The following is an 11,780-nucleotide window of genomic DNA, read 5'->3' on the forward strand; positions in this document are numbered from 1 at the left end:
TTTTTTTGAAAATTGTTAAATTTTTACCAAATGGTGAAGGGTATTCAAAGTTCGGCCCGGTCGAACTTACAGCTTTTTTTCTCGTATTATTTTATTTTTTATAAAAAAAAAGTTCGAATTCAAACTTGAAATCCGTTACAAATATTTTACAAAATACCTGTTATCGATAAATCCAAGCCTTCGATTTCCATTTGTTTTAAAAAGAAGTTTTTTTTAATGGCCTCTGGTCAACACGGTGGCATCTCTTTCCTCCCCACAGCGGCAGCTGATAAACACATCCATGAGATGGATGTGTAACAACAACACCAGCAACAGTTGGTTTAGAACTGGTCATTCAAATAGACATTGGTTCGCTCGCTCCCTTGCTCTCTCTCGCTATACGAAATCCGCTAAAAAAACACTTGGAAACATGGTTTTAGATTTGGCAAAGAAAACCTATTTTCTAATAACTGGTGCTTCCCGTGGCATTGGCAAGTGCATGGCAATTGAAGTGGCCAAAAAACTGAAATCCGGTTCAGTAGTTGTTTTGGTGGCACGCGACCTGGTGGCCTTGGAAAAAACCAAAACAGAAATTGAATCGAAACGTTCTGACGTCACAGTGCTGGTATACTCCGTGGATTTGTCCAAAGCAAAGGCGGAAAATTTCCAAGAATTGTTAAGGAATTCCCTGAAGCAGGCCAATGCGAATGCTGATACCTTTGAGCGGGCTTTTATAATACACAATGCCGGTACTGTGGGTGATGTTTCCAAATCGGCCAAAGATGTAACAGACACCGCAATTTGGTTGGACTACTATCACACCAATGTATTTTCCACCATTGCCCTGAATGGGGAATTTTTCGAAGAGTTTTCAAAAATTCCCAAATTAGTCATCAACATCACTTCGCTGTGTGGCATTGAACCATTTGCCTCGATGAGTTACTATTGTTCCGGCAAGGCAGCCCGTGAAATGTATTTCAAAGTTTTGGCAGTTGAGGAAAAAGACACAGAGACTCAGGTACTCAATTATGCCCCCGGACCCATTGATACCGATATGACGGTGCTCATCCAAAGGGAGACCATTAACAAGGATCTACAGGAGACATTCAAAAGTCAACGAGAAAGCAAAACAATGCTCACTGCCGAACAAACCACCGCCAAATTTATCAAAATTTTGGAAGAAGTTGAATTCACATCTGGAGCTCACATTGACTTCTTTGACTAGCATGGATGTGGTGGTGGGTGAGGAGGTGAAAGTTGAAACGACGTCAGACGACAAACATTTCATGTACAGCGGCTTGTATGTATGTAACTTGTGTGCTCAAATTGTTTAACAACAAAGTTTGTAAAAAATATAGAACTAGAAAAACAGGTACAAGGTGGGTTGTTTGATTAGGATTTTTATTCAGGTTCTATGACATGGAGATAAAAACTGCAATAAAAGTTTGAGAAAACAACAAAAAAACAAGTAGGACAATAAAAATTTAGAATTAACATTTTATTAATTTATTAAATAAAAAATAGTAATTAATATTTATTTAAAAATATTTTAAATTTAAAAATTCGGCCGGTTATCCAAATGTGATCCAAAATGTGTAAAAAATTGTTGCAAATTGTACTGCTCACATAAGAGTTTTGAAAAAAAGACAGTGTTTCCAGAGAGAAACGTTTAGAGTTTTCAATGAATCCCTACGAAGTTATCTTCTGTTTCATCAATGGTATAATTATTACAGGTAGCAGCAAACCCCAGCAGATTTGACCTATAGTAATAATAGTGTCAAATTCGATATGACGTTTTTATACCCTCAACCATATGGGTACAGAGGGTATATATAATTTGATACGACCAAAACGTGCCTCATAAATAACGTTAAAACTGTTAAATAACAAAATAACGGTTAGGTCTCTTTGGATCAAATCCGTTTCAGGACATTTGGAGTCGATCTAGCGATGTCCGTCCGTCTGTCTGTCTGGATAACTCTCGAAAAGAGTGTCCGATTTGATCCAAAGTTGGTACATCGTAATATTATTCTCAAATTTAGATCAAGTTTGGAGATGGACAATATCAGTCCACTCCTTCTGGTACCTCCCACACAAAATGTAAAAATTTTCAAAGAAAATAATTTGCTGCACAAAAAGAGAAAGGATAATACGACTTTGCTCTAACTTCGCGAATCCTAATATTTTCATTAGTGCTAGGTCAGGTGCGAAAATGGACAATATCGGCCCACTCCATGAAGAACCTCTCCCACAAAGGGTCAAATTTTTGAATAATTATAACTTTTATAATGTGATGTACGAGTCAGATTGTCTTCAAATTACACACATTATAATATATATTTTTTAAACCAAGTTCTGGTGTGAAGATGGAATTTATCAGTACACCCCTTCCGATACCTCCCCCACAAAGGGTAAAAATTTTGAATAATCATGAAGCTCACAAAACATGAAATTAGCATCCGATTCCATTCAGATTTTGCACATCTAAATATTTTCATCAACACAATATCTGTTATAAAGATCGGACCATTTCTTCTGGTACTTCCCCCACAAATGGTCAAAGAGTTGAATAACCAAAACTTTTATAAAAATCCGAAATAAGCATCCGCTTCTCTTCAAATTACACACATCCCATTATTTCTACTAACACAAGATCTTCTGCGAAGATGGAATATACCGGTCGACTCCTTCTCGTACCTCCCCCACAAAGGATCAAAATGTTAAATACCATGAAGCTTCTAAAATGCGAAATTAAAATCCGATTCCATTCAGACTTTGCAAATTTTAATATTTCTTTTAACATAAAATCTGTTATAAAGGAACCTCCCCCAGAAATGGTCAAAGTTTTGAATAACCAAAACGATCATAAAATCCGAAATAAGCATCCGGTTTTCTTCATATTTTACACATCCCATTATTTCTACTAACACAAGATCTGCTGCGAAGATGGAATATTCCGGTCGACTCCTTCTCGTACCTCCCCTACAAAGGGTGAAAATTTTGAATAACTAAAACGATTATAAAGTCCGAAGTAAGCATCCGGTTCCCTTCAAATTACACACATCACAATAATTTTATTATCCCAAGGTCTGGTTTGAAGACACCATATCGGTCCACTCCTTTGGTACCTTCCCCGCAAAGGGTCAAAATTTTTGAATAACCATGAAGCTCATAAAACACAAAATTAACATCCGATTCCATTTAGGCTTGAACAGCTCATTATTTCCATCAACACAAGATATTTTATGAAGATGGTAGAGATCGGTCGATTTTTTCAGGTACCTTCCCCACAAATGGTCAAAGTTTTAAATAACCAAAACGATCATAAAATCCGAAATTAGCATACTGTTCTCTTCTAATTACACACATCACAATATTTTTCTTAGCCCAAGGTCTGGTGTTAAGATGAGATATATCGGTAAACTGCTTCTGGTACCTCAAAATCTCTGAATAATCATGAAGCTCATAATACGCGAAACAAACGTCCGATTCCATTCAGACTTGATACACCTCAATATTTCCATCAAAAAAAGACCTGTTACAAAGAGGATACAGGTCGGACCACTTCTTCTGGCACCTACCCCACATAGGGTTCAAGAATTTGAAAAACAAAACACTCAAAGAAAGCGAAATAAGCATCAAAAATCTCTTCAAATTTCACACATCCAAGTATTTTTGCTAACACTGGATCTCTTGTGAAAGTGATATATAACTGCGAACCCCTTCAGGTACCTCACCCACAAAGTGCCATAATTTCCAATACTTATATCTGTCTGTCGAAATATGTCGGCGATTCTTTACAACTTTCTATAACCAAATATTTCTCTTAACCAAAAACCTGAGATGAATGTGGAATTTAGGATTTCACATAAAATTGGATATAATGTTCGATTTTCCTATAATTTGGCCCATACCAATATTTTAATCTGTATTAGATGTAGTATAAAAATGGAATACTTCGGTCCTCTATATCTGTTACCTTACGCATATTTCCACATTTTCCAAAAATTTGCACATATCTCATATAAAGTATAGGGAATATTCGATATAGTCCAAATTTGGCACGTTGTAATATTTATATCAGTCTTAGGTCAGATACGAATAGGTCAATATTGTCCAGTTGCTTCGAAGTCTCTCTCATAAAGGGTCAACAGTTTGAATAATCATAGCTAAAGGCTGAGGGAATACATCTGTCGGCAAAACCGACTGATACTATTTTACTAGTTATTTTTTAAATAAACGCTTTTCTAGGATTCGAAACATATTTTTTTAAAGTTTACTGTGCTCCATTTCAAATGTGCAAATTTCAATTTGATTTGACAGTATTTGGTTTGGAGATGTTAACCCCCATGTTTTTCCCCATTCTCGTTCGACTTTAGCAGATAATTTCATGAAATTACAAAAATATTCTGTCACTTTTGTCTTGAACAAGAATTGATTGCCACATTTATTCCGTATATATCAAAGAATACTTTCAAAAATAACGGTCACAAATTGAGTTATCGATAAATGCCAACTCTCAGTTTGACGTGGGTGGCAACATGACATGTTTCGTTTAATTTGGTGGAAGTTTTACAGAAAGTTATATCAATCTTTATACTCTTTTTCCAACATTTAACATCTTACTACAATTTAAATTTTAAAGGTCTTATGGCAAATTTCGATTCCTTTCATTTTGCCATCAAATCAAGGTAAAGTATACCGCTCTCTAATTTCTATAGATTTCTAATTTTGCTCAGTTTGGCAACTCTCTCTCGAAATGACCATCAAAACAAATAAACAACAACAACAGTGAGCTGTTCTTTGTTGATAGTCGAAATCAACGAAATCAAACAGGTTGTATCAAAAGGAGAAATAGTGCAAAGTAAAATATGGGTTTGGATTTGAATAAGAAAACCTTTGGCTTAACTCTAGTTTAGTAAAAACTCTTCAATTTTTTCGAAAATTTTTTCAGTGGTAGGTATTTTAACCATGATCCCGGGAAACTATTTTTTTCTTGGGGGACGGACCCGGGACCCCAGATTTTTGACCCGAAAGTCCGGGTTCGAGACCCCTACTAGACCCGGATCCACTTACCCGATATAGACAATATGGGTATCGTTGGAAAGCTTATGAAAATACCTATCCAACAAGTGGTCACATGATGGAGTAAGATCTTACGGTTCGGAAGTTATAGTCAAATTATCGATTTTTTGGACCCGGATTTTTTATAAAACCCCCAAAAAGTTAAAAAATGGTCCATTATGGGGGACAACAAAATTGATGCCAAATTATAGCTGACACTTCTACCTTTCCAAAAAGGTTCAATTTGTGCTAATACCTTTACTGAGTCCAGAGATATGGGTCTTTCCATCCGCATAACCCGATTCTAACCAGTTCATTAAAACTATGTTTTCAATAAAAAAGGTATATTTTGCGTAAGAATGAAATTCAGAAATCTTTGATTCGCGTTAGCCGGTGTAGGACATACCCAGAGGAGAAAATCTCAAGCCCCGGCCGAAGGCCGGCTACTTACAAAAGGTATCCAATTTAGAAAACTTTGGTTCGCGTTAGCCGGTGTGGGACATACCCAGAGGAGAAAATCTCAAGCCCCGGCCGAAGGCCGGCTATTTCCAAAAAGTGTCAAATTTAGAAAACATTGGTTCGCGTTAGCCGGTGTGGGACATACCCAGAGGAGAAAATCTCAAGCTCCGGCCGAAGGCCGGCTATATACAAAAAGTGTCAAATTTAGAAAACTTTGGTTCGCGTTAGCCGGTTTAGGACATACCCAGAGGAGAAAATCTCAAGCCCCGGCCGAAGGCCGGCTACTTACAAAAGGTATCCAATTTAGAAAACTTTGGTTCGCGTTAGCCGGTGTAGGACATACCCAGAGGAGAAAATCTCAAGCCCCGGCCGAAGGCCGGCTATTTACAAAGAGTGCCGAAATTATGAACCTTTTGTTCGCGTTAGCCGGGGTCGGACATACCCATAGGTGAAAACCTCAAGCCCCGGCCGAAGGCCGGCTATTTACAAAAAGTGCCAAATTTAGAAAACTTTTGTTATTCCGACGACTGCTACGCGAAATAAACACTTTTTTTATTAAAAACATAATTTTAATGAACTGGTTAGAATCGGGTTATGCGGATGGAAAGACCCATATCTCTGGAACCGAAAAAGGTATTAGCACAAATTGTAGCATTTTGGAAAGGTAAGAGTGTCAGCTATAATTTGGAAACAATTTTGTTGACCCCCATAATGGGCCCTTTTTTGACTTTTTGGGGGTTTCATAAAAAATCCGGGTCCAAAAAATCGATAATTTGACTATAACTTCCGAACCATGACAACTTACCCCTTCATGTGACCACTTGTTGGATAGGTATTTCCATAAGCTTTCAATCGATACCCATATTGTCTATATCGGGTAAGTGGATCCGGGTCCAGGCGGGGTCTTGATCCCGGACTTTTGGGTCAAAAATCTGGGGTCCCGGGTCCGTCCCCCAAGAAAAAAATAGTTTCCCGGGATCAGGGTAAAAATACCTACCTCTGGAAAAAATTTCGAAAAAATCTAAGAGTTTTTACTAAACTAGAGTTGTTCCAAACCTTTTTCCTAGTAACCGGTGCCTCCCGTGGAATTGGCAAATGCATGGCCATCCAAGTGTCGGCGAAGTTGAAATCCGGCTCGGTTGTTGTTTTGGTGGCACGCAACAAGGACGCTTTGGAAGAGACCCAAAAAGAAATCCTCTCCAAACGTACTGACGTCACAGTGCAAACATTTTCCATTGACCTTTCGAATGCAACAGCTGGTAGCTTTCAACAATTGCTAAGTGATTCATTGACACGCAGTGAAAATGGGCCCGCTAACTTTGAGAGGGCATTTATTATACACAATGCCGGTACTGTGGGTGATGTGAGCAAAAAAGCCAAGGACATTTCTGATACTGAAGTGTGGAGCCAATATTATCACACCAATGTTTTCTCGACGATTTCCCTAAATGTAGAGTTCTTTAGAGTGTTTGCCAAAATCCCAAAATTGGTGGTGAACTTAAGTTCCAAATGTGCCATTGAACCTTTTGCCTCGATGAGTTTCTATTGTTCCGGCAAGGCAGCAAGAGAAATGTATTTTAATGTCTTGGCTGTGGAGGAAAAGGATACGGACACGGTGGTTTTGAATTATGCTCCTGGTGCCATCGATACGGATATGACGGTTTATGTACAAAAGGAAACTGTAAACAAGGATTTACATGAAGCTTTCAAGAGTCAACGTGATAGCAAGACAATGCTCAAGGTCGCCCAAACAACGGCGAAGTTTATAAAAATTTTGGAAGAGGTTTCATTTAAAACTGGTGCTCATATTGATTATTGGGATTAACTGCAATTATTGAAGTAAAATCGAAAGGAGTTATTGGAGCAATCGTCATCCCTTTCCGGTTTGGTGTCTCATTAGATTTTGGTTATTTTATGGTGCTTTGTATTTAAGATATATAATTTTTTTCTCATACTTTAAACCGCATTCCTTCGCTCAACGTTGTGCTCAAATTTTAATTTGAATTTATTGAATAAATTTCTACATTATTTTTGTTAACAATTTAAAAAATAGGTTTTTGTACCTCTCACAGAGCTTTATGGTCATCAGTAAGAAGACGTCTTGATCATTTAAAGTAAGGTTTGGTTTTTAATAAAAAAACATTCCTTTTCGTACTTTATGAGAAGACCTGGTCGTCTGTGAGAGAACTTGCTGATCTTCTATCAAAAGAGTATCTGGTCGACTATGAGACCTTTTGGTCTTCAATAAGAAGACCTTCTGGTCTTCAATAAGATCGTCTGGTCTTCTTTGAGAAGATCTTCTGGTCTTCTATGAGAAGACCTTCTGGTCTTCCTATGAGATGACCTTCTGCTCCTCTATGAGTAGACCTTCTGGTCTCCTATAAGAAGACCTTCTGGTCTCCTATAAGAAGACCTTCTGGTCTCCTATAAGAAGACCTTCTGGTCTCCTATAAGAAGACCTTCTGGTCTCCTATAAGAAGACCTTCTGGTCTCCTATAAGAAAACCTTCTGGTCTCCTATAAGAAGACCTTCTGGTCTTCTATCAGAAGACCTTCTGGTCTCCTATGAGAAGACCCTCTGGTCTCATATGAGAAGACTTTCTGGTCTCATATGAGAAGACCTTCTGGTCTCATATGAGAAGACCTTCTGGTCTCCTATGAGAAGACCTTCTGGTCCCCTATGAGAAGACCTTCTGGTCCCCTATGAGAAGACCTTCTGGTCCCCTATGAGAAGACCTTCTTGTCTTCAATTGGATTGGTCTTTTGGATTAAAATTCGAATAAAGTCGATTTTTTTGCACGTGTCTATTTATTCCCAACTTACCCACTAACACTGGGTAAAGCGTTAACATAATGTACCTTAAATATTTCAAAACATTCATTCTAACAATTCCCATTGGTCGTTGTTCTACTCATCTAACTACTTGTGGAGTCGGCTAGAAGAAATCTGCCGCTCTGGCACGTTTAGTTGTGGGTATGTTCAGCAAATCATCTGTAAGCGTTCCACCAGTTGCACTAAGATTTGATTCAATATTTGCCATAGAGACTTTTGGCACAAGTCTTGGCGAGGCCTTAACTGAGGACTTTTTAACTCCCACATCTGGCGTACTCCTGGCTGCGCTTGTTTTCGGTGTCACTTTCAATTTTGGCGTTCTCAGCGGCGATGGTGTCAACATACTGGGCGTTGAACGTATACCCAGTTTCATGGTTGCCAAATTTCTCGCAGCCGGTGACATAGAAGCTAAACGTTCCATATTTGAACGTATAAATGGTGAGGAGATATTTGTGTGTGCTGTCTCTTTCGCTCTGCGCTTTTGGGCACGCATCTTTTCGCCAACCTTTTCGGCTAAGGCCAAAGCAATGGATTCACGGCGGGAGTTTTCGTTGATTTTAAATGAAGGTCCCACATTGGGGCGTACTGGAGTATCGGAGCCATCCAAACGAAAGGGAGTTCCTTCAATTTCACCCCATGTCATGAGGGGCGAGAAGGCTTCACCAGGTCTGGGGGAAGGGGTTTTTAGTAAATCAAAACGATTTATTTGTGGAGCCATGGGATTGTTGGTTTCACCCATAACTGTTAATTCAGTAGTTGTATCTGTTGTGGAACCAGTTTTAGGTTTCACCTTATCATCATCCTTAAAGGGTGTGGTGTGTAGGCGAGTGGCACTGTGTTGTATCACCTGACGACGATTTGCCATTTCGATTTTCTCCTTTTCTGTCAGTTCTACCCCATCTGGTGTGTACATTATGGAATTTTTATTTGTATAATTCCATGTCTCTATACATCTCATAGGATCGGGTTCTTCAAATTGTTTCTCTATGTTGGGTAGTGTTAAGGCTCTGGCCAATTTCTCAGCCGACAGTTTTTCTTCGTTGTAGAGGACTGAGAATTTCTGTCTTAACTTGGCATCGGCAGTATCCACAATTTGTTGGAAACTATCGTTGTCCTCACTGGTGTAGGCCTGCAGAAAGGAGTCCAAAGAATGTTTGTCAGCCACTGAGGTTGATTTTTGTGAAGTTTCGGAAGTGACGGAACTCGCCCCGGGAGTGTCTGCTGCACTGTTGGTGCGTGGTGTTCTTTCGCCAAAACTGGCAGGTGTTTCAAAAGTGGCGGGGGTCATGGCTATAAAGAGACAACAATAAAGGATTATTATCATTCCGGGAATATGTAACCCTATTTACTTACATCTACTCCTCTCACTGTGCTGCTTCCCACTGTATTTAGCCCTAATGGATTCCATCCGCGCATAGTCCTTCTGTTCCATTGCATCGAGGTATTCATTTTGTGCCTTCAGCTTCTCCAGATCGGGAAAAAAGTCCCGCTGTATAATTTTGGATATTTCTTCGATGTACTTCTCTTCGGTGAGAATCTTGGGTTTGGGTTTCTTTCGTATCACACCAATTTCGGATGGCCGTTTGAATGCTTCCACAGCTTGCGGCTTTTTGTGGAAATTTATCAGAGCCTGACTGCCGGGAGTGGATTGTGGGGTTGCATCACTTGTCTGGGACATATTTTGTACTTTTCGTTGGTGGTTAAATTACTTGTTTTTCTTCAGACGACGATTCCTTTCCCTATACGTTTTGTTGGATTGTTATTATTTACAAAAGCCTACCATCTGCTTTTGACATTAAGAAACAGTGCTGCCAAGTTTACGTGTGGCACACTGTAAAAATAATTGCTATGAGCAAACACAGGGTGAGTCAGATATTTCATATTGTTTGTGTAAATAAATTTCATAGATTAAACATTAATAAAACAGAAAATTGTTGTGAAACTAACACCAATAAGCCACCTAAACGAATAAAAGGGGTTAACTAGTATTGAATAATAGTAAATTAAATAAAAATTTGCTTAAAAAAACCCTTCGATAATAAGAAGATTTTAAATAAAACTACAAAGGTCCCTTGCGTGCATTAATCTGCAACTTTTTACTCAGAGTACATTTACATAAAACTATACAATTTTTTGGAACTTTTGTCATTTAAAAAATGATAAGACCGTCAGCTCGTTTATAAGAAGATCTCCTGGGCTTCTATGAGAAGATCTTCTGGGCTTCTATGAGAAGATCTTCAATGAGAAGACCTTCAGCTCTTCTATCACCATTCTATGGAGGGTATATTATCTTCGTCATTCCGAAATAGTCATGGCAGATCCAACAAAATACAGGGTGAGATAAAAAAAACTGCAACAAAGTCGAACGCCATAATCTTCTTCAAATTTTATTAAATGAAAGCCAAAAATGTCGGAAATAGCATCTAATTTTAGAGTAATTTTAGATTTGTTCAAATTGGTCACCTTTGGCGCGAATTATGGCCTTCAAACGGCTAATGAAACCTTCACACGCTGCCTGAATGTTGCTCTGCGGAATTTTGGTTCATTACTGACGAAACGCTTGCTTGAGGTGATCGACACTTTGGTATTTGTTAGTGCCAACGTTGCTTTCCAAAATACTCCAGTCACAATAGCGCTACGGATTGGTATCCAGAGATTTCGGTGGCCATTGTGCGATGAAAATGAAGCGAGGAAAATCATTTTGTAACCATTCTTGGGTGGCGCGTGCTGAGTGCGATGGTGCTTAGTCCTGTTGGAATGTCCAAGGTCTGCGGCCAAAATGTTTGCATGCCCAGATTATTTTCGCTATAATATTCGGCATTTAGTCTGATGCCACGGTCGATTAATACGAGCGGAGAGCGACCATGGTTGTTATGGCGGCCCACATCACACCACCATGGCCGGCGCTTGAGTTCTGGTGGCCAACCGAAGGTGCACATTTTTCAGCTGACCTCTTTGGCATGTAAACACGATCATTTCGTTGTTGGACAACGAATATTTTTTCATCGGAGAAAACCAAATTCGCCACTTCACCACTTTCGGACAAGCGAAGCAACAATTAAGCCCTTTGGAGTTTATTTTCTTTCTGTTGCGGTCTAAGTTCTTGAACTTTTTTGAAATTTCAATGGATTTACCCCGAGCTCATTTTTCAATATTCGTCGAATGGAATATTACGATATGTTCAGCTCACGAGCCATTTTTCGGCCACGGCAACGCGGGTTTCGATCAAGTGGCTTCTTTAATTTTCGAACTGCTTTTCTGCTGATGTTGCTGTTTTCTTCCGTCCACTTCCTTGACGTCAGGCTACGCTATCAGTATCACGGCAAGGAGCGATGGTACGAGACACAAAAGATTCATTCACATTTAAATGCTGGAGTGTTCTAACGATAGCCACTTGTGGTTTTCCAGTCAAATATAAAGAAATCACACTATCACGCTTGAATTCCA

General features: G+C 39.0%; 3 protein-coding genes across 3 annotated transcripts; 2 read left to right on the top strand and 1 right to left on the bottom strand.

Annotated features, from left to right (window-relative positions):
* The first annotated feature begins 273 nt into the window (after positions 1-273).
* Positions 274-1,355, top strand: LOC101896886 (sepiapterin reductase-like). Its single transcript, XM_005185368.4, has one exon. The coding sequence runs from the start codon at positions 281-283 to the stop codon at positions 1,202-1,204; it is 924 nt and encodes a 307-aa protein (XP_005185425.2). The 5' UTR covers positions 274-280; the 3' UTR covers positions 1,205-1,355.
* A 3,416-nt stretch (positions 1,356-4,771) lies between these two features.
* Positions 4,772-7,504, top strand: LOC101897057 (sepiapterin reductase-like). Its single transcript, XM_059121762.1, has 2 exons — positions 4,772-4,876; positions 6,559-7,504. Exons 1-2 carry the CDS (start codon positions 4,851-4,853, stop codon positions 7,325-7,327), a joined length of 795 nt encoding a protein of 264 aa, XP_058977745.1. The 5' UTR covers positions 4,772-4,850; the 3' UTR covers positions 7,328-7,504.
* A 782-nt stretch (positions 7,505-8,286) lies between these two features.
* On the bottom strand, positions 8,287-10,099 carry LOC101897235 (splicing factor ESS-2 homolog). The gene is made up of 2 exons (XM_005185370.4): positions 9,687-10,099; positions 8,287-9,623 (listed from the first exon to the last, which is right to left on the bottom strand). Exons 1-2 carry the CDS (start codon positions 10,009-10,011, stop codon positions 8,437-8,439), a joined length of 1,512 nt encoding a protein of 503 aa, XP_005185427.2. The 5' UTR covers positions 10,012-10,099; the 3' UTR covers positions 8,287-8,436.
* Positions 10,100-11,780: the final 1,681 nt, after the last annotated feature.

Source organism: Musca domestica, unplaced genomic scaffold (genome assembly GCF_030504385.1).
Source record: "Musca domestica strain aabys unplaced genomic scaffold, Musca_domestica.polishedcontigs.V.1.1 2, whole genome shotgun sequence".
Lineage (NCBI taxonomy): Eukaryota > Metazoa > Arthropoda > Insecta > Diptera > Muscidae > Musca > Musca domestica.

Coding starts and splice junctions, on each gene's coding strand:
- LOC101896886 (XM_005185368.4), top strand. CDS start 281: ATGAGATGGATGTGTAACAACAACACCAGCAACAGTTGGTTTAGAACT.
- LOC101897057 (XM_059121762.1), top strand. CDS start 4,851: ATGGGTTTGGATTTGAATAAGAAAAC. Junction 4,877..6,558: donor TTGGATTTGAATAAGAAAAC/CTTTGGCTTAAC, acceptor GTTGTTCCAAAC/CTTTTTCCTAGTAACCGGTG.
- LOC101897235 (XM_005185370.4), bottom strand. CDS start 10,011: ATGTCCCAGACAAGTGATGCAACCCCACAATCCACTCCCGGCAGTCAG. Junction 9,624..9,686: donor GCACAGTGAGAGGAGTAGAT/GTAAGTAAATAG, acceptor GTCTCTTTATAG/CCATGACCCCCGCCACTTTT.